This window comes from Enhydra lutris, unplaced genomic scaffold (genome assembly GCF_002288905.1).
Source record: "Enhydra lutris kenyoni isolate GAN:26980312 unplaced genomic scaffold, ASM228890v2 scaffoldscaffold46, whole genome shotgun sequence".
Lineage (NCBI taxonomy): Eukaryota > Metazoa > Chordata > Mammalia > Carnivora > Mustelidae > Enhydra > Enhydra lutris.
Genome location: NW_019154130.1, coordinates 5431456 through 5452829, shown reverse-complemented (window position 1 = coordinate 5452829; position 21374 = coordinate 5431456). Strand labels below are relative to the sequence as shown.

The 21374-nt window shown below is 41.0% G+C and overlaps 1 protein-coding gene across 3 annotated transcripts in view; it reads left to right on the top strand.

Moving 5' to 3' along the window:
* The window catches only part of LOC111156483 (kinetochore associated 1), a 76236-nt gene that overhangs the window by 23582 nt on the left and 31280 nt on the right, over positions 1 to 21374 (top strand). For 2 of the 3 annotated variants that reach the window (XM_022517409.1, XM_022517410.1), the window contains exons 20-36: positions 2439 to 2550; positions 3560 to 3703; positions 3891 to 3947; positions 4040 to 4141; positions 6931 to 7050; positions 7143 to 7286; positions 7968 to 8066; positions 8692 to 8795; positions 9204 to 9303; positions 9914 to 10048; positions 11454 to 11573; positions 13738 to 13810; positions 14417 to 14484; positions 18514 to 18794; positions 19414 to 19586; positions 20048 to 20145; positions 20790 to 20928. In XM_022517409.1, the coding sequence (XP_022373117.1) occupies positions 2439 to 2550; positions 3560 to 3703; positions 3891 to 3947; positions 4040 to 4141; positions 6931 to 7050; positions 7143 to 7286; positions 7968 to 8066; positions 8692 to 8795; positions 9204 to 9303; positions 9914 to 10048; positions 11454 to 11573; positions 13738 to 13810; positions 14417 to 14484; positions 18514 to 18794; positions 19414 to 19586; positions 20048 to 20145; positions 20790 to 20928 (2069 nt within the window). The remainder of the gene's footprint in view (positions 1 to 2438; positions 2551 to 3559; positions 3704 to 3890; positions 3948 to 4039; positions 4142 to 6930; positions 7051 to 7142; positions 7287 to 7967; positions 8067 to 8691; positions 8796 to 9203; positions 9304 to 9913; positions 10049 to 11453; positions 11574 to 13737; positions 13811 to 14416; positions 14485 to 18513; positions 18795 to 19413; positions 19587 to 20047; positions 20146 to 20789; positions 20929 to 21374) is intronic. The other variant, XM_022517411.1, reaches the window with a different exon arrangement.

The following is a 21374-nucleotide window of genomic DNA, read 5'->3' as shown; positions in this document are numbered from 1 at the left end:
AGAAACCATCTTCACTGGTTTTCTTCTTTTGAGATTTGATTCAAGCCTACATTTTAATTCCTTCAAACCAATATTATTCAAGTTTTTTTGTTTGTTTCTATGTTTGTGTTTTTACTCCTAATTTTTTTTTCATTTTTTAAAAAATTTAAGTTCGATTACTTAACATATAATGTATTATGTTTTAGGGGTACAGGTCTGTGATTCATCAGTCTTACCTAACACCCAGCGCTCGCCACAACACATACCCTCCCCAGTATCCATCACCTAGCCACCCTGTCTCCCGACCCCTCTCCCCTCCAGCAACAATAAAATATTTTTTTAAAGATTTTATTTATTTATTTGGACAGACAGAGATCACAAGTAGGCAGAGCAGCAGGCAGAGAGAGAAGGGGAAGCAGGCTCCCCGCCGAGCAGAGAGCCCGATGCGGGGCTCCATCCCAGGACCCTGGGATCAGCACCTGAGCCGAAGGCAGAGGCTTTAACCTACTGAGCCACCCAGGTGCCCCAATAAATAAAATCTTTAAAAAAAAATCCTATTTGGGGGCCCCTGGGTGGCTCAGTCATTAAGCATCTGCCTTTGGCTCAGGTCATGGTCCCAGCACCCTGGGATTGAGCCCCACATTGGGTTCCCTGCTCGGCAGGAAGCCGCTTCTCCCTCTCCCGCTTCCCCTGCTTGCGTTCCCTCTCTCACTGTCTCTCTCTCTCTCTCTCTCTGTCAAGTAAATACGTAAAATCTTTTTTAAAAAATCCTCTTTTATTAGGATTTTAAATTTTTATTTTTATTTTCTTATTGGGAGTATGCTGAATGGAAGATCAATTTAGGGAGAACCAGCATCTTTACATTATTGAATCTTCCTTTTTAGGAACATTATGTCCTATTCATTCTGTCCTTTTTTTCGTTCCTGAGCAGCATCTACTCAGTTGTCTTTATATAGCTCTTAAATATTTTTCCTACTGCTATAAATGGGACATATCTCCATCGTATTTTTTTTAAAGATTTTTTATTTATTTATTTGACAGACAGAGATCACAGGTAGGCAGAGAGGCAGGCAGAGAGAGGAAGAGAAGCAGGCTCCCTGCTGAGCAGAGAGCCAGATACGGAACTTGATCCCAGGACCCTGGGATCATGACCTGAGCCAAAGGCAGAGGCTTTAACCCACTGAGCCACCCAGGCACCCTCCATCATATTTTTGAAAAGCTATGAAAAACTATTGATTTTTAAAAATTACTTTTTAATCAACTACTTTATTGAATTCCTTTTTTTTTTTTTTCTTTTTAAGATTTTATTTATTTATTTTAGAGAGAGAGCATGCACAAGTAGAGGGGAGAGGCAGAGGGAGAGGGTGAAGCAGACTCACTGCTGAGCAGGGAGCCCAATGTGGAATCCCAACCCTGGGATCATGACCTGAGCCAAAGGCAGACACTTAACCAACTGAGCCACCCAGGCACCTTTGCATTCCTTTATTATTCTTAATCATGTTTCAGTTGCTGGGTCAATAAAATCAGGTCATGATTTTAGGGTCCTGGGATCGAGCCCAGCATTAGGCTCAGTGCTGAGCAGGGAGCCTGCTTGCTCTGCCTCTGCCTGCCTCTCTGCCTACTTGTGATCTCTCTCTATCTCTGTCAAATAAATAAATAAAAATCTTTAAAAAAACAATGTCTCAGCTGATCTTATTTTTTCTAAGTGTGTGATTATATATTCAAATAATGATAATTTTGCCTCATTTTTTTCCCCTTACCTCATCTCATTGACTGGTACTTACAGAACAGTATATATATTTTAAAGATTTTATTTTATTTATTTTAGAGAGAGGGAGGGAGAGGGACAAGCAGACTCCCCGCTGAGTGCAGAGCCTACCACAGGGCTCAATCCGAGGACCTCGAGATCTTGACCTGAGCCAAAATCAAGAGTCAGACACTTAACTGACTAGCCATCCAGGAGCCCTTCATTCATTTTAAAAACTTATTAGGAAGTATCTGACTTCAACTTAGTTGGTTAAGTATCTGATTTCAGCTTAGGTCATGATCTTGGGGTCCTGGGATTGAGCCCCACATCAGGCTTCCTGCTCACTGGGGAGTCTGCTTCTCCTTCCCCCTTTGCCCTTTCCCAGGTTCTTGCTCTTGCTTGCGCTCTTTCTCTCTCTCTCTCTCTCAAATAAATAAATTTTTTTAAAAAAAATCTTAAAAGAATTGCTTGAATATGCGTGATTATCCCAGGAAGAACCTATAAGGAGAGATGACTTTCAGGGAGGATGACAGGAGCTCTATAAGTCTGGGATAGGAAGGAAACCACTTTTTACTGTACAATCTTTGGAACTTTTTTTAACTTTGAGGGGGGGAAAAACTAAACCACTAGTTAAAATTTCTAATGGTATCCACTTGTAACATTATGACCTTAATTTTTTAACTACTAATTTTATCCCTCTCTTACTTTGCAGTGGTAGTTCTTGGATTGAATTTCTGAATAATGAAGATGACCTTAAGGATATCTTTTTACAGCTACGAGAAGGAAACCTTGTTTGTGCACAGTACCTTTGGCTTCGACATAGGGTAATCTGTTTTGGGTTTTGTTGTTAATGGCTTTATGGCTCCTGGGATCGGTGATTGAATCTGTTGTCTTCATGTGAATGAAGGGTGTCAGGTGTGAGTGGGCAATGGAATGTTTGATAAAATTTTCCTGATGATATTAAACTAGAGGTGAAGTTACTTTAGAAGTGTGTTTTATCTCGTTCAAAGTCCAATTAACTCCTAAACTTAGCTGAAAAGGCAACATTTTGGGGCACCTGGCTGGCTCAGTCGGTGGAGCATGTGACTTTTGATCTCAGTGTTGTGGGTTTGAACCCCACATTGGGCTCAGAGATTACTTTAAAATCTTAAAAAAAAGAAAGGGGGAGCCTAGGTGGCTCAGTGGGTTAAAGCCTCTGCCTTCGGCTCAGGTCATGATCTCAGGGTCCTGGGATCGAGCCCCACATCGGGCTCCCTGCTCAGCGGGGAGCCTGCTTCCCCCACCCACCCCCCGCCTACCTCTCTGTCTACTTGTGATCTCTGTCAAATAAATAATAAAATAGAATCTTTAAAATCTTAAGAAAAAAGAAAGCAACGTGTTATTGAATGATTTATTGATGGGCTTTCTTAAGTACTGCTGGTGAAGTTGTTCCTGTTACAGCTCAGACTGTGTAAAGGATTGTGCATTAGCAGCTCTGCTCTGATTCCCTCCATGCTGGCCGATATCGTGAGGTCCAGAAAGTGGCATCTTCGTGTGATGTCACTCGTGGACACATGGCTTGTTTGGATTTGCACTGTCACCTCCTGCTAAGTTTTCCTTCCTCCGCCAGTTCCACTGCCCCCTAATTTATGAGTTGGTCCTTGCTGCCATGAGAGTTCGTGGGATTCGTGGTTGCCAACGACTCATCAGTATAGAGTAAATCACCCTTCGTGCTTGTAATTAAGACAGTAAAATATTTCCTAAAATGACTTCCTAACGAGTCTTTCCATTTTGGGAGTCTTTCCATTTTAAATCCGTCCGATAGATCCTAATTTCTCACTCTGTATAATTTAGGCAAATTTTGAAAGCAGATTTGATGTGAAAATGCTTGAGAACTTGCTCAACTCAATTTCTACACCAGTGTCTTTGCAAAAGCTTTGCCCGTGGCTTAAAAATGATGTGATACCATTCGTGAGAAGGGCTGTACCTGAAGGACAGGTGAGTGGCCTTCAGTATTTCCACTCTGGGTCATTCAAGTCTAGCCTTTGCCTTATATCACTGCAGAGTAAAGGGCGGTAACGCCAGGTAGTTCAGTGTCTCTGTTGAAAGATTATCATGGGGGTTTTAAATTATTTCCTTGATTATCTACTGACTATTTTATTTTCAAATGATATGTCTGTTTCAGAAAATTCTTGCAAAATGGTTGGAACAAGCAGCCAGGAACCTTGAATTAACTGATAAGGTAATACCAGTATAATTAGCACTGAAAAGACATTTCAAACACTCCCAGTGGCATACAACATCACTTTTAATGGTCTGTGTTCCTCTTTAAAGGCAAACTGGCCAGAAAATGGACTTCAACTGGCAGAGGTATTTTTTACAGCAGAAAAACCAGATGAGTTGGCATTGGTGTCCTGTTGGCATTGGATTTCCTTGGTATGATAATAGAAAATGAATTTTCAGTAATAAAGCATTCAGTTTATGTTAAAGGATCTGTGTACATGTACTAAGAGATACATCTACTTCTTACATTTTCTGTTTGTGTGTTCTTTTATTGTGTACATCTAAAATTCACCAACCAGCCGCTGCCTTCGGCTCAGGTCATGATCCCAGGGTCCTGGGATCGAGTCCCGCATCGGGCTCGCTGCTCAGCAGGAAGCCTGCTTCCCTTCCTCTCTCTCTGCCTGCCTCTCTGCCTACTTGTGATCTCTCTCTGTCAAATAAATAAATAAAATCTTTAAAAAATAAAATAAAATAAAATAAAATTCACCAACCAAACAGGAAACCGTATATAAACATACTCCTCAGTAGTATAATTGGAATTTTCTGCATTGGCAACAATTTACAGTCCTTTAAAGGAATGAAATTTAATAATGCTTTAGGATTAGTTTTCAAGATCTTATTTAAACCAGCAAACCACTCCCAGTTCTGATTGCAGTTCTTAGGCATTCCAATAGCCATTATGGCTTAAGTACTAGTGGATTTTTAAAAGATCAAATTTAAAAAAAAAAATGCTGGGACTTTTTTTTTTTTTTAATAAAGATTTTTATTTATTTATTTGACAGACAGAGATCATAAGTAGGCAGAGAGGCAGGCAGAGAGAGAGGAAGGAAAGCAGGCTCCCCACCGAGCAGAGAGCCCGATGCGGGACTCGATCCCAGGACGCTGAGACCATGACCTGAACCGAAGGCAGAGGCTTTAACCCACTGAGCCACCCAGGCGCCCATCCTGGGACTTTTTTGACTGAAAAAAATAGCAGTGCTAGAAAGGTTACTAAACTCAAGAACACTGCTGTTATATTTGATGTTAATTTGAGGTTCGTGAACAGAATTTAGTATTTGACTTCTAAATTTCTGAAATTAATATCTTTTTCCCCTTAAGTTTCTAAAAACTAGAAAGCATTCATTATATTGAAAAGAAGGAAAGTATATTCTTGTATTTTAAAAAAGTCCATTGGAGTGCCATAAATTAGTTTATAAATTAATATGTGAGACATCCTGGTATGATCTCAACTCCGAAGTATTAAGGACTTAAGTACCAGAAGGTAAACATTTATATATGGTAATATACATTATAAAATTGCACCTACTTCTTAAATTTCTGGAGCCTAAAAATAAATAATAAATTTCCTTCTGCTTTCTGATATAGCAGATTCTTTTTTTTTTTTAAGATTTTATTTAATCATTTGACAGACAGTGAGAGAGGGAACACAAGTAGGGGGAGTGGGAGAGGGAGAAGCAGGCTTCCTGTCGAGCAGGGAGCCCAATGTGGGGCTCCATCCCAGGATCCTGGGATCATGACCTCAGCTAAAGGCAGACAGACGCCTAATGACTGAGCCACCCAGGCGCCCCAGATGTAGCAGATTCTTGCTAATAATTGTACCTACTGGTTATATACTATTAAAAATTAAACAGGAATTTTTTGGTATACGTTTCGACTAGTATATTGATATATATGATCAGTATATATTGATCATTATAATACATTTTTCCATAGAAGAGCTTTTCTTCTTGCTATAAAACACTACCCTGTCCTGGTATGCCTGGGTCACTCAGTTGGTTAAGCATCTGCCTTCAGCTCAGGTCGTGATCCTAGAGTCCTGGGATCGAGCCCTACGTCCGGCTCCTTGCTTGGCAGGAACCCTGCTTCTCCCCCTGCCTGCTGCTTCCCCTGCTTGTGCTCTCTGGCAATTAAATAAATAAAATCTTAAAAGAAAAAAGTCAAAAAGCACTACTCTGTCTTTTCCCTGTTAATTGTATTTATCAATATTGAAAATTGTATTTCTTGGGGCACCTGGGTGGCTCAGTGGGTTAAAGCCTCTGCCTTCGGCTCGGGTCATGATCCCAGGATCCTGGGATCGAGCCCCACATTGGGCTCCCTGCTCGGCGGGGAGCCTGCTTCCTCCTCTCTCTCTGCCTGTCTCTCTGCCTGCTTGTGATCTCTGTCTGTCAAATAAATAAAATCTTTAAAAAAAAAAATTGTATTTCTTGTATATAAGTTTATGAAATGTTACAGCTTTATATCTGATCTTTATGTCTTGATCTATACAGATGGGGCATTGAGGGCCATCTAAATGATGTTTTTGTAGATAAGCATAAAATATTACACTAACGTTCAGGGATACCTGGCTAACTCGGTGGAGAGTGAGACTCTTGATCTCACAGTGTAAATTCAACCCCTGCATTAAGTGTAAAGATTACTTAAAAAATAAAATCTTAGGGCAGCCTATGTGGCTCAGTCGGTTGGATGTCCAACTCTTGATTTGGGCTCAGGGTGTGATCTCAGGGTCGCGGGACTGAGTCCTGTGTTGGGCTCCACACTGGGTGTGTGGAGATTTATTTTAGAGAGCACAAGTAGGGGGAGAGGGAGAAAATCCTCAAACAGACTCCCCACTGAATGCAGAGCCCAACTAGGGCTTGATCCCCCCAGGACCCTGAGATCATGACCTGAGCTGAAGTCAAGAGTCAGATGCTTAACTGACTAAGCCATCCAGGCACCCCTAACATGAAGTTTTTCTGTTTGTTTGTTGAGAAAAAAAATTGCCTTTAGATTTCTGTTGGATTCTAATCTATAAGTTTGCACTAGTTAATATGTTAAAATTCCACAAAATTTACAGGCATTAGGCACAGATTTCCTCTTATGTACATAATCATGGTCCTTTTTTATTTTATCTGAAATAATTCTGATTTTTCTGTGTATTTCCCCTCTCACACTTCTGTTTTTAGAAGGATTATCAGAACACGGAGGAAGTACGTCAGCTAAGGACTCTGGTAAATAACTTGCAGGAGTTGATCACATTGCATAGGAAATACAACTGCAAACTGGCCCTCTCTGATTTCGAGAAGGTAAAAACCTAGATTTATCGGAAGTGTTATTTTTTAATGACAGCCGCCATGACTAGAACTTGCATCTCTGCCGCCTTTCTCTTGGCATCCAGGAGACTACAACCACCATTGTGTTCCGCATGTTTGATAAAGTGTTAGCCCCAGAGCTGATTCCTTCTGTCTTAGAGAAGTTTATAAGAGTTTACATGCGGGAACATGGCTTACAAGAGGAGGAACTTCTTCTGCTCTACATAGAGGTAACTTCTTTACCTCTAGTCTTTTCCCCTTGTGTCTATGTGTGTCACTGTTTAAACATCTAACCCTATAAGCCTCTGCCTTTGGCTCAGGTTGTGATCTCAGGGACCTGGGATCGAGCCCCGCATCAGGCTCTCTGCTCAGTGGGGAGTCTGCTCCCCCCCCACCCCACCTCTGCCTACTTGTGATCTCTGTCAAATAAATAAGTAAAATCTTAAAAAAATAAAATAAACATCTAACGCTATAGGGAATGTCATGCTTTACCATCGGGATTTATGCAGTGGATTGTATTGGTTAACATGGTATACTGATTGACTGGTAACCTTGGGCAGAATGGGATAATATTAGGATTTCCTCCAAATGCTTATTGTGAAATAAAAGGAGCAGGAGCTCAATCATGTGAGCACGTGTTTTCACACATTTATAAGCTGCAGTCATCTCATTTGTAGATTCTTCAAGAATATTTCCTTCTTAAGTTTCCTTGTCCATATAAAACGAAAGGCCAAGGCCTTGGCAATTTTGTTTTTTGAGCATTGTTTCACATTCATGGTTAAGTCGTTTTTGGGTTTTTTTTTTCTCTTTTCACGTCTATAAAAGCTGTTTTTCTATATCTATATGTGTTTTACTTTTTTTTTTTTAGTGAGAGTTTCAAATTTAAAAAATATGTGTTTATCCCCTTTTAGGATTTATTGAAGAGATGTAGCTCGAAGTCCACATCACTCTTTGAAACCGCATGGGAAGCAAAAGCCATGGCAGTCATAGGATGTTTATCGGACACGGATGTAAGTAGATAGTGACCATGTAGATTTTCCTTTGAGCATTGCATCTTTTCTCCGATCACAAAGGTAATAGCAAATTTGTTAAGAAGAATTTGTGAAGTTCGGGAAAAGAATAAAAATAAATAAAACCCACCCGTAATTCCATTTTCTTTCATTATAGAAAATAAGAAGTAAAAATTTTCTCATTCCCATCCCCAGAAAAACTACCATGGATGATTGGGTGCATATATTTCTAGGCTTTTCTATGATTACACAAACACGGACACATTTTTAAAATCTGTTATAACACACTTTTATTATGACTTCCCACTGTTACCATTATAAACTATGAATAAAGTCATGCAAAATATTTTTAAACACAGAGACTAGAGACTGTTGAAAGGAATCGAGCTATATACTTCACTTTCAGCGGAGAAAATATTTTTCTGAGTTTTTCTAAATAATGAAATTGCCTGTGATATGTGAGAATCAGAAGGAACATATACTTTTGCAGTCAGAGGAGATACTCTGAGCGTCCACACTGTAGATGTAAGACCTCTGCTGCTATAGATGAGGCAGTGTCATTAATTTCCATGAAACGTGAATCCGAGGGCTCTTCTGCACGGTCAGTGTCTGTGTATCTTCATAGCTCATATTCGACGCTGTGCTTAAGATAATGTACGCGGCGGTGGTTCCCTGGAGCGCAGCGGTGGAGCAGCTGGTGAGACAGCACCTAGAAATGGACCATCCCAAGTAAGACAGTCTCCCAGATCATGGTGTTGGTGCTGGATAAGCCTCCTGTTTCCCCTTGACATTCATTTATGTTTTATGCCCTTCACTGTGTCCCTTAGTATTTAAAAAAAAAAAAAAAAAAAGACAATCCATGTTAATATCAACAAATTTCTTGGGCACCTGGGTGGCTCAGTCAGTTGAGCGTCTGACTGTTGATTTCAGCTCAGGTTGTGATCTCAGGGTCTGGGGATCGAGCCCCACGTTGGGCTCTGAGGTCAGTGCATAGTCTGCTTGTCCCTCTCCCTCTGCCCTTCCATCCCCCCCACCCCCTTGTGCTAGCTGGCTTCACTCTCTCCCTCTCTCAAAGCAATGAATAAGTAAAATCTTTTAAAAAACCATTTAAAAAAATATGAGCAAATGTCCTTTCAGAGTCAAGTTATTACAGGAAAGTTACAAACTAATGGAGATGAAAAAACTTCTACGAGGCTATGGAGTAAGGGAGGTGAACCTCTTAAACAAGGAAATCATGGTGAGTACAGTAGTTGAAGGGTCTTGAACCCTGCTGTTCCATTCTGAGGGCAGCTTGGGAAAACTAATGAGGACTTCATATTCTTGAAGACTAACAGAGCTAAGTTCTCCACTACTTTCCTTTTGTAGGATAGAGTGTGAATAGGACGTTCAGGGGTGCCTGGCTAGCTCAGTAGATGGAGTGTTCAACTCTTAATCTTGGGATCATGAGTTCAAGCCCTACATTGGGTGCAGAGATTACTTAGTTAAATAAATAAAACATAAAAAAATAATAAGTCTTTTTTAAAAATTTGTATGCACTTGTTTATTAGGATAGTAAAGATAACAAGGATATTAAGAAGCTAAAGGAGTATATCAAATCATCATGTTGTACACCTTAAATATACGCAGGGTTTATTTGTCAGTTATATACCCCAAAAAACCAGGGTTGGGGGAAGGTAGACAAGACTATCATAAAATTCAGAATATAAATCGTGTTTTAATTTTTCACACAGCTTGGGTTTTTTGCTGCTTGACTTTAATTTGATGAGTACTTTGCCTTTATGAACAAAGGACTTCTGGGTTCTCTGAGATTTCATAATGAAGAAATGTATATATTGTCTCTGCTTCAGAGGGTGGTCAGATACATTCTCAAGCAAGATGTCCCATCTTCCTTAGAAGATGCTTTGAAGGTGGCTCAAGCATATATGTTGCCCGACGATGAAATTTACAGTCTAAGGATTATTGACCTCATTGATAGAGAACAGGTATGAAACTTCTGTATTGTCCTTTCTTAGGTTTCTTTGTTAAGTAAATCTGTAAAAGCTCAAATCACTCAAATTATCTGAATAGATTATCACAAAAGAAAGTTATACCAAGGGGTACCTGGATGGCTCAGTCAGTTAAGCATCGCCTTTGGCTCAGGTCATAATCCCAGGATCCTGGGATCAAGCTCTGCATCTAGCTCCCTGCTCAGTGAGGAGTCTGCTTCTCCCTCTCCCACTTCCACTGCTTATGTGCTCTCTCTCTCACTCACTCTCTCTCAAATAAACAAATAAAATCTTAAAAAAAAAGAAAATAAAGGGGCGCCTGGGTGGCTCAGTGGGTTAAGCCGCTGCCTTCGGCTCGGGTCGTGGTCTCGGAGTCCTGGGATCGAGCCCCGCATCGGGCTTTCTGCTCTCTAGGGGGGCCTGCTTCCTCCTCTCTCTGCCTGCTTCCTCCTCTCTCTCTGCCTGCTTGTGATCTCTCTGTCAAATAAATAAATAAAATCTTTAAAAAAAAAAAAAAGAAAATAAGTTACACGAGGATGAAAATATTAGATGTTAGATTGGCCATATTCTTTATATCTGTAGGTTTTTTTGTTTGTTTTTTTTTTTAAGATTTTATTTATTTATTTGACAGAGACACAGTGAGAGAGGGAACACAAGCAGGGGGAGAGGGAGAAGCAGGCTTCCCGCAGAGCAGGTTGCCCAATGCGGGCTGGATCCCAGAACCCTGGGATCATGATCTGAGCTAAAAGCAGACACCTAATGACTGAGCCACCCAGGCGCCCCCATATCTGTAGGCTCTTTAAAAGTATTTTATGACTAGCTATTGGGCTTTCATATTCTTTGGTGTTTATGAAACATAGACTCATGTTTTTTGTACACTGTAGAACCCTTTGATTCCAGAATAGGGCGTGCATTTTCTTTTTATTTTTTTTAATTTTTTTTTTAAAGATTTTATTTATTTATCTGACAGACAGAGATCACAAGTAGGCAGAGAGGCAGGCAGAGAGAGAGGAGGAAGCGCGCCCCCTGCTGAGCAGAGAACCTGATGCGGGGCTCGATCCCGGGACCCTGGGATCATGACCTGAGCCGAAGGCAGAGGCTTAACCTACTGAGCCACCCAGGCGCCCCTCTTTTTATATTTTAAATGTCTTTATTCTGATATAATTCTATAACCATGAGCATAGTTAAGAATTATGAAAAACAAAGGGGTGTATTTGAATTTTAATTTTTTTTGTTTGCTGTCATCAAAACCAGAGTTATCAGCTTTTTTAAAATATTAAATCATATTCTATTTTTTTAAATACTGTCTTTTCACCTTTAAATGGAAAAAAGCAAGAGGTAAGTCTAAACTGTCCTTAACAAGTACCAGCTGTTTTTTCTTCCTTTCAAACACTGTTTATAGGGTGAAGACTGTGTCCTTCTGTTGAGGTCTTTGCCTCCTGCTGAAGCTGAGAAAACTGCAGAACGGGTAATCATATGGGCACGGTTGGCATTACAAGAAGAACCAGATGATTCTAAAGAGGTGAGATTTTCACTAAATACAGATAAATCCAGTATTTATGGATAGTAATCAACAGGATAGAAAAGATAGATAAGCAGATAGGAATATCTCCTCTTCTTACCGCTAGAACATCCTAATGTAAAACTCCTTGTATAAATTTGCTGCATAGAAAAGAACCACATATGACTGTTTTGGAGCAACGGCTTGAGCCCTCACTGATAATCTGGGATCTACAAACCAGAAGGATTAATTGAAGTAGATGTTGTACACGAAGGGTTTTCCATAAACCTTTGCAATATAAACATGTTTCGTGTTATATAGGACATAGTCATTACTGTCAAATAATGATGTCAGCCACACCCAGTCAATTAAGCATCCAGTTCTTGGTTTTGGCCAGGTCATGATCTCATGGATCATGAGATTGAGCCCCACATCAGGCTCCAAGCTCAGCGGGGAGTCTCCTTGAAGATTCTCTACCTCTGCCCCACCCCCCACTCACTCTTACTTCTCTCTCTCAAGTAAATAAGTTTTAAAAAGTCATGTCAGGGGCACCTGGGTGACTCAGTGGGTTAAAGCCTCTGCCTTTGGCTCGGGTCATGATCCCAGGGTTCTGGGATCGAGCCCCACATCGGGCTCTCTGCTCAGCGGGGAGCCTGCTTCCCTTCCCCTCTCTCTGCCTGCCTCTCTGCCTACCTGTAATCTCTGTCTGTCAAATAAATAAATAAAATCTTAAAAAAAAAAAAAAAAAAGTCCTGTCAGCCACAGAATGCATGGAAATCTAAGTAATCTTAGAACATTGAAACCTAGGAAGTTTCAAGAGCGCCAGTTCTCTTCTTTAGGGAGGTGAGGAACCAAATACCTAATTTATTCAGGATAGTTGGCATATATATATATATTTTTTTTTTATCCTTTAGAGATAGTTATCCCTCAACCTCTCTCAGCAGTCCATCTCAGTAATTTTTTTGCCTTTAGGGAAATTAGTTTGGTTATTTTGGCATCAAATATTTATTATGCTTTTACTATACTGGAGGCCTTAGGTTAAATACTTTAAATGAACTGTCTACACAGTTGTGAGATTGTTCCTGTTCTCAGCTCCTTATAGATTAAGTGCAGAAAATAACATTTTAAGGGCACCTGGTTGGCTCAGTTGCTTGAGCATCTGCCTTTGGCTCAGGCTCAGGTCATGATCCCAGGGTCCTGGGATTGAGCCCCACATTGGGCTCCCCACTCAACAGGAAGTCCGCTTCTCCCTCTGCCCCTTCCTCCCTGCTTGTGCTCTGTCTCTCTCTCTCTCTTTCAAATTAATAAATCTTTAAAAAAAAAAAAAGCCTAACATTTTGAAATAAGTGACTTTTGCAAGCTTATTAGAAAGTGGCAGAACCTCAGCTCAAACTCTAATAGCAGAGTCCGTATTCTTAACCACCAGCTTGGACTGTACCCAGTAGTGGAAATGGAGTACTTTGTGTGGTCCTAGCACTAAGCGTTTCATGTACACTGCATCTTTAAAGCTTTTCCTTCTTTGATTTTTCTTGTCTTTTTGTTTGTTTTAATCTTGTCGGTCTCAAAATAATGATTATTTCTTGGACTTTCATTCTCTGAACTTAAACAACTTCAGTTCTTTTTGACTTTTCTAGAGAACTTTGCCTAATGTTTTGTCAAATAATAAAAACTATTAAAAAAGTGAAACTGGGATGCCTGGGTGGCTCAGTGGGTTAAGCCGCTGCCTTCGGCGAGGTCATGACCCCAGGGTCCTGGGATCAAGTGCCACATCGGGCTCTCTGCTCAGCGGGGAGCCTGCTTCTCCCTCCCCAACCCCCGCCTGCCTCTCTGCCTACTTATGATCTCTGTCTGTCAAATAAATAAATAAAATCTTTAAAAAAAAAAAGCGAAACTGGAGTGACGGTTAATTATAGTGTAGCCAAAAGGTGATTTGTGGGATTTGTGTATTCTTGGTATTTCTAAACCATATATCTAAGCGCTCATACTGGTGTTTTTCATGTTTACCTTCTGTGTGATTCAGTTATGATCTGTTTCTCAGCTGCCTGACATCCTCTAACATGGATCTCCCATTTTTTTCACATTTTTTACTGTTTTTTTCTGATTTTGTGGTGTTTATATATTTGTTTGTATGTATACTAAGTGGCAAATAAAGGAAGCAGATTTCATTTTCTATTTTTCTTTTCAGGACAAGGCCTGGAGAATGTCCGTAGCGAAGACATCCGTAGACATTCTTAAAATACTGTGTGACATCCAGAAAGGTAGATTGTACCTCTCTGCCCTCATCTCGGTTTTGTTCTGAAGCTTGCCCTTTTCAGAAAGTAGCATCAGTGACAGGCCTCGTCCTTTCCCTGGTTTTTCTGGCTTTATTTATCTCCATTGATCCCACTCATTTTTCCTCATGAAAAGTCTTCCTTGCTTTATTCTCTTGATTGCCAGTGTTGAAACAGAAGCATCTAAAAATCAGCTTATCAACTACATGCTTCAGTAAGCTGTTTAAGGCTACACTAGATTTCTTTAGTGCCTTGTCCTTATTGCTCATGTTTCTCACTTATCATTTGGTCATGATCAGGCAAAAACCTATTTAAACTTGAACTTAAGTAAAACATTAACAAAGAAATGCTCTTGGAGAAAAAAGCTACAATTTATTTCAGAAAAATTGTCATTGCTCTTTATTACCCATAAATTTCTCTTTTCTACCTTCAGATAGAATAATTAGATTTCTTTTTGTACTTAAATTCTCTTACCTCAGCTTCTGAAAAGACTTGAGATGAGAAAACCAGAGCCAACTAAAATTTTAGCTTTTAAAAATTCTGACAGTACGGAAATTTGGATGTCTGCTATAACTTTAAAAAATTTAATTACAGACAATCTACAGAAGAAGGATGAATGTGAAGAAATCCTGAAACTATTTAAAGTTGTTGCTAGCTTGCAGGTAAAGATGTTGGTATATTGGGGCGCCTGGGTGGCTCAGTGGGTTAAGCCTCTGCCTTTGGCTCAGGTCATGATCTCAGGGTCCTGGGATCAAGTCCCGCATTGGGCTCTCTGCTCAGCAGGGAGCCTGCTTCCCTCTCTCTCTCTCTGCCTGCCTCTCTGTCTACTTGTGATCTCTGTCAAATAAATAAATAAAATCTTTAAAAAAAAAAAAAAAGATGTTGGTATATTGAACATTATTACTTTACTAATTACATTACTAATGAGTGAACTTGACATAAATGATTAGTCTTAAAATTTTCTGTACTAGCCTTCAGGAATTTTAAATACAGCATAATGGTTTCCCTTTTCTCTGTCTCTGTCACTTAAAAAACAACCTTATGGAGATATAATTCATATACCACACTATTCATCCATTTAAAATGTGTAATTCAGGGCACCTGGGTGGCTCATTCAGTTAAGTGTCTGCCTTTGGCTCAGGTCATGATCTCAGGGTCCTGGGATCGAGTCCCCATTGGGCTCCCTGCTCAGTGGGGAGCCTGCTTCTCCCTCTCACTCTGCCCCTCCCCCCAGCTAGTGCTCTCACTCTGCTCTCTCTATCAAATAAATTAAAAAAAAAAAAAAAAAAACCCACTTCCATGAAACAAAGTGTATAATCATTGGTTTGGGTATATTATTAAGTTTTCGTAATTGTGGTAACAATGTAAAATTTGCCATTTTAGCCATTTTTCAATATAGTTCAGTGACATTAATTACATTCACAGTGTGATATGACCTTCAACTCTATCTGCTTTTCATCACCTCTGGCAGAAACTCTGCTTTTTATTCATTTTATCCATTTTTACCCATTAAGAAGCAGCTCCCCACTCCCTTTTCCTTCCAGCCCCTGGTAACCTCTGATGGGCTTTCTGTCTCTGAATTTGCCTATTCTGTATATTTCCAGTATAAGTGGAAGCACACAATATTTATCCTTTCATGTCTGGCCTCTTTCAGGCAGCATGATGTTTTCAGGGTTCATCCCCAGTGTAGCAGGTTTCAGTGCATCATTCCTTTTTATGGCTACACGTTCCACTGAGGATGGACTACGTTTATTTATTCCTCTGTTGATGGACCCTTGGGTTGTTTCTCCTTTTTGGCTGTTGTGAGTAGTGCTGTAGTGAGCATGGTGAGTGAAACACCGGAACCACTACTCAAACCCCACCTGTCTGACCCCAGTACCCTTGCTTATTCTATTTGGCACTGTCTCAGCAGCAGTAAACAGTTAAAATGAGATTACTGAAAATAAAAAAGTGTATATATCCTTTAAAAATCATGAAATACGTTGACTCTACACAGAAGCTGCATTCCTTTGGGAAAAGATCCACATTGAAAAAAGAAAACCAGGTGCCTGGGTGGCTTAGTCAATTCAACGACTGCCTTCAGCTCAGGTCACGGTCCTGGGGTCCTGGGATCGAGTCCCACATCAGCCTCCCCCTGCTCTGCGGGGAGCCTGCTTCTCCTTCTCCCTCTGCCTGCTGCTCCCCTGCTTATGCTCTCTCTCTCTTTCTTTGCCAAATAAATAAATAAATAAAATCTTCTTTAAAAAAAAAAAGGAAAGAAAAAAAGAGAAACTCCTTGGTTTAATCACTTCTATGTTTATCTTTGACTAGATTATTCATGGATGATACATAATTCAAAAGGTTTTTAAAAATGGTTAAAATGGTAAGTTTTATGTATATTTTACCACAATAAAAAATAAACTTACTAAAATTCTGTACTGCATGTTGTAAACAATAAGAAATTAATTCTTTGATCCAAAAAAAAAAAGTTTAAAAGTATAGGGCACCTGGGTGGCTCAGTGGGTTGAGCCTCTGCCTTCAGCCCAAGTCATGATCTCAGGGTCCTGGGATCTAGTCCCGGCATCGGGCTCTCTGCTCAGCAGGGAGCCTGCTTCCTCCTCTCTCTGCCTGCCTCTCTGCCTACTTGTGATCTCTCTGTCAAATAAATAAATAAAATCTTTAAAAAAAAAAAAAAAAGAATATATATAGTGCAAAACAAGTCTTCCTTCTGTCTTAACACTCCCAGCTCTTCAGTTTCCCACATTAAGTGCCACCACCAGCACCAGTTTGTTGTGTATTTTTCCAGAGATAGTCTATGGTTACATAAGCAGAAACATTTTTGTGGTTCCTAGTAAGGCAGGAGCTGTGACATAAAAGTAAGGCAGGAACTATGACATATAACAAATCTTATCTGTAGTAAATATAAGAAATAATATATTTATTTCTATGAATAAATATTTATTTCTGTGAGTGTATCTATATGATGCATCCCCTTTGGGAAAGATCACTAATATTTTTGGGGAAACGTCAGTTTCAAAATTTTACATTTTATAAATATTGCTGCACCATAGATCAAGTTATACAACCATCAAAAATAGTATTTGTGGTGAGGGGCCTGGGTAGCTCAGTCAGTTAAGCAACTGACTCTTGATTTCGACTCAGATCATGATCTCAGGGTCGTGGGATGGAGCCCGACTGCTTCCTCCCTCTGCCTCCACTCCCCTGGCTCACGCATCCTCTCTCTCTCTTGCTCATTCAAATGTTGTGGGTTTGGGTTTTTTTTTTTAAGATTTTATTTATTTATTTATTTATTTATTTATTTATTTATTTATTTGACAGACAGAGATCACAAGTAGAGAGGCAGGCAGAGAAGGAAGAGGAAGCAGGCTCCCTGCCGAGCTGAGAGCCTGATTCGGGGCTCAATCCCAGGACTCTGAGATCACGACCCGAGCCGAAGGCAGAGGCTTTAACCCACTGAGCCACCCAGGCCCCCCTCTCTCACTTGTTCAAATAAATTTTTAACTGACCGAGCCACCCAGACTTTTTTTTTTTTTTAAGATTTTATTTATTTATTTGACATATAGAGATCACAAGTAGGCAGAGAGGCAGGCAGACAGAGAAGGGGAAGCAGGCTCCCCGCTGAGCAGAGAGCCCAATGCGGGGCTCGATCCCAGTACCCTGGGATCATGACCTGAGCCAAAGGCAGAGGCTTTAACCCACTGAGCCATTCAGGCACCTCACCCAGACTCTCTCTTAAATAAATCTTTAAAAAATAATAATATTATTTGTGGAATCTATGTAGTGATGAAGAGAGGGGAAATGCCATAGAGTTAACTGCAGAAGGTAATACATGAAATTACTCACACAGCCACAAAATGCTGGTGAAAAGACACTCAGGCAATACCAAATGGTCACTGTTTATTAGGTTAACCATTTCTCAACTCAGGTGTGTTTGTGCCCAGGGGACAGTATCTGAAGATATTTTTGATTGTCACAAGTAGTGCAAGGAGGCTGCTTGGTGGCATCCAGTGGCTAGCGGCCAGGGACACTGCTACGATGTGCAGACAGCCCCCACAACAAAGAATGATCTCGCAAGACCGAGAAACCTTGCTCTAAAGTGTGGCATCAAAACAGAAGGTCTAGGGGTTATGGTTCATCAGAACATGTGACTCTTGGTTTCAGGGTGGTGAGTTTGAGCCCCAAGTGGGGCTTAAAGATTACTTAAAAAAAAAAAAAAAAAGAAGAAGAGCTGACTTACTGTCACTACTTCTTGGTATCCTTCCGAGGGCCTCTGGGATTTTTTAATTGGGTCAGAAAAATAAATTCTAGGTCTGGAATTAGCGGCCAGCCGGGAGTTATTATAGAGAAGAGCAAAGCTGGGTTCTTCGAGCCACCAGCATGAAATCACTCAGATCTAATACTTAATCTGTCCCTCCTGCTAGTCTGGGCTCCCCCACGACAGAGAATGATCTGACACTGAGAAATGGTGTCAATAGCGCTGACACGGAGAGAATCCTGAATTAAGATGGCTTTTCCTATTTTCCAAACTTTTTCTAATACTATGACTTTCATAATTTGAAATATGAAGTCTCAAATCTTTAATTTACAAGGGAATAGTCTTTGAGGAAGAAATAAGGCGAGGTTTGAGACTGGCCAGTGGTTTTTAACAGCATGAAGTAAACAGATGTGCGCTGTCCTGCTTGCCTTGCTAGGAGAACTTCGACGTCTTCCTGTCCTTTGGCGATTACAGCAACAGTGCCCTGGTCGCAGAGCTCCGGGAACAGTACATCAGAGCCCACGAAGTCACGCAGAGCCAGCACAAATCCCGGGGCACCGCGGAGCCTGCAGCCCGTGAAGGCAGGAACCTCAGCACTGAGTCCAAGCTGCACAGACAGGCGCTGGCGCTGCAGGTGTCTGCGCAGGAGCGGGAGGCCGAGCTGACCTGGAGAGCCTTAAACCACGGGAATGTGGAAGCAGCGCTGGCCAAGTGCAGGTGAGTCCCAACGTGCGCGAGCACGCGCGTGCACGAGTCCCAGTGTGCGCGAGCATGGCTTGGCTGAAAGGAACGCTTGCTTCCGTGACTTCTGTGGTGGTGGGATCAGGTCAGTGACATTTTCATTTTCGTGGAAGTCATTCTTGGTTTCTCAATCTCAGAGCCTAGTTTGGACTTCGGGGTCAGAAAGTGGTAGCCTAGGGGCGCCGGGGTGGCTCAGTCAATTAAGCGTCCCGACTCTTGATTTTGTCTCAGGTCAAGGTCGCAGGGTTGTGAGATCGAGCCCCGCATCAGGCTCCACACTGGGTGTGGAGATTCTCTCTCTACCCCTCCACTTCCCCTCATTCTCTCTCTCCCTCTCAAGAAAAAAGAAAGTCGTAGCATAGAAGGCAAGTAACTAACACGGAGTCGTTGGGTAAGCTAACTACTGAATTTAGTTTGCCTTTGCACTCTGGTTAATGGCATCCCAAGTAAGTTTGAAGATGAAGCACGTTAGATACCATGAATACAGCATAAAGATATTTTAAATGATGGTGGTGGTCATATATTAATCCAAGAAAGGCAAATGCATTTGCTTTTGCTCTGCGTGCTCTAACTTCCAACACACCCTTTCTTCCAGAGACCTATTTAGGTATCACTGCAACGTGGACACCGGGAAATTGCTGTTTCTGACATGTCAGAAGCTTTGTCACATGTTGGCTAACGACGTTCCGATGGCAACACCTGTCGGCCTCAATCTTCCTTCCGAAATACATGCTCTAGCTTGCCAAGCTGCCACCATCTGCAGCCCAGGTGACAAGATTTATAATATACATAGCCTTGTTTCATACTGGGCTCCCACATGCTGTCTCTGTACCATTGGACGTTGCCATAAGGACAGAAGATCATTGTCTCCATTTTATAAAGAGCCAGTTATAATCAATCCTCTACGGGGATTACTGTTTGAAAATATTTACAGGTATTAACAATGTCATTTCCGACTATTAATACTCACTTTAATGGCATTGTGAAATTCCTTACCTCTCCATCTATGATCTTACTTCTCATCTGAGCTTAAGGAAAAACTTGAACTGCATTATTTACGGTAGTCAGAGGTTTGTGGAAACTTTTCTCTCTACCTTGTGGCCTTCCTCAGAATTTTGAATGGTAGTTACTGGAAGATTGTTTTCTTTCTTTTTTTTTTTTGGAAGATTGTTTTCATTACCCAAGCACATGAAATATTTGTATAATGATTTTTCCCCATTTTCTTTCAGATTTTTTACTGGATGCTTTAGAACTATGTAAATATACCTTAACAGCAGTAGAGCTTTCCAGACAGTGCCAAATGGATGACTGTGGAATTCTAATGAAGGTAATTGCTTTTGAATTTCTTTTTCTTTTTTTTAAGATTTTATTTATTTATTTGACAGACAGAGATCACAAGTAGGCAGAGAGACAGGCAGAGAGAGAGAAAGGGAAGCAGGCTCCCCGCTGAGCAGAGAGCCCCATACAGGGCTAGATTCCAGGACCCTGGGATCATCACCTGAGCTGAAGACAGAGGCTTTAACCCACTGAGCCACCCAGGTGCCCCATTGAATTTCTTTTCTTTAAATAAAACCCCACCCATCCTTTATGTACCACTTTTAAATCACTTGCGTACTTTACAAAAATAATGAACCTACCTCTTGTGTTTTCTTATTCGAGCCTGGAAAACTCAAGGGCATTGACCTCTTTTCCTATCACATGTATGGGCTAATTTAAGTTGCACTATGTTTTGAAATGTTGGGCCTGAATCCCGGCATCTTTGGACATTGTCCTTCTCTTAGAGTAGCAATTTAATTTAAAATGGTGTTATTATAAGCCACAGACCTGAAAAAACAGACTCCATGGTTCATTTTGACCCTCAAAACTGCGTTTGGCTCTAATACATCTGCTCGTGGATTCTGCCTGGTGGAGGTGGCCGTTGTGTTTTGGAGTGTATTTACTTGTATCATCTCCATGTGGTTTGGTGTTCAGACTTCCTTCGGAACTCACAAAGATCCCTATGAAGAGTGGTCTTACAGTGACTTCTTCAGTGAAGACGGGATAGTCCTTGAGTCCCAGACGGTGCTCCCGGTTATTTATGAACTGATTGTGTCGCTTGTGCCTCTCGCCGGTAAATGTCACTTGTGTTGTTGTTTTCCATGTATTTCTGCCTTATGCAAGTTTTTTTAAAGATTTTATTTATTCATCACAAGTAGGCAAAGAGGCAGGCAGAGAGAGAGGGAGGAAGCAGGCTCCCCGCTGAGCAGAGAGCCCGATGCGGGGACTCGATCCCAGGCCCCTGGGATCATGCCCTGAGCCGAAGGCAGAGGCTTTAACCCACTGAGCCACCCAGGCGCCCCTGCCTTCTGCAAGTTTAAACTGCAGAGATTTGAAACTAGAACTCCACACGGTAATATGGTGAGTCTTGCAGGCATAATGCTGAGCAAAAGAAGCCAAACACAAAAGAAGGCATACTGTCCAATTCCATTTACGTAAAGTGCAAGGACAGGCAACAAGGAAGCCGTGCTGTTGGATATCAAGGTAGTGGCTGGTTAGGTTACCCTTGGGGATGGGTAG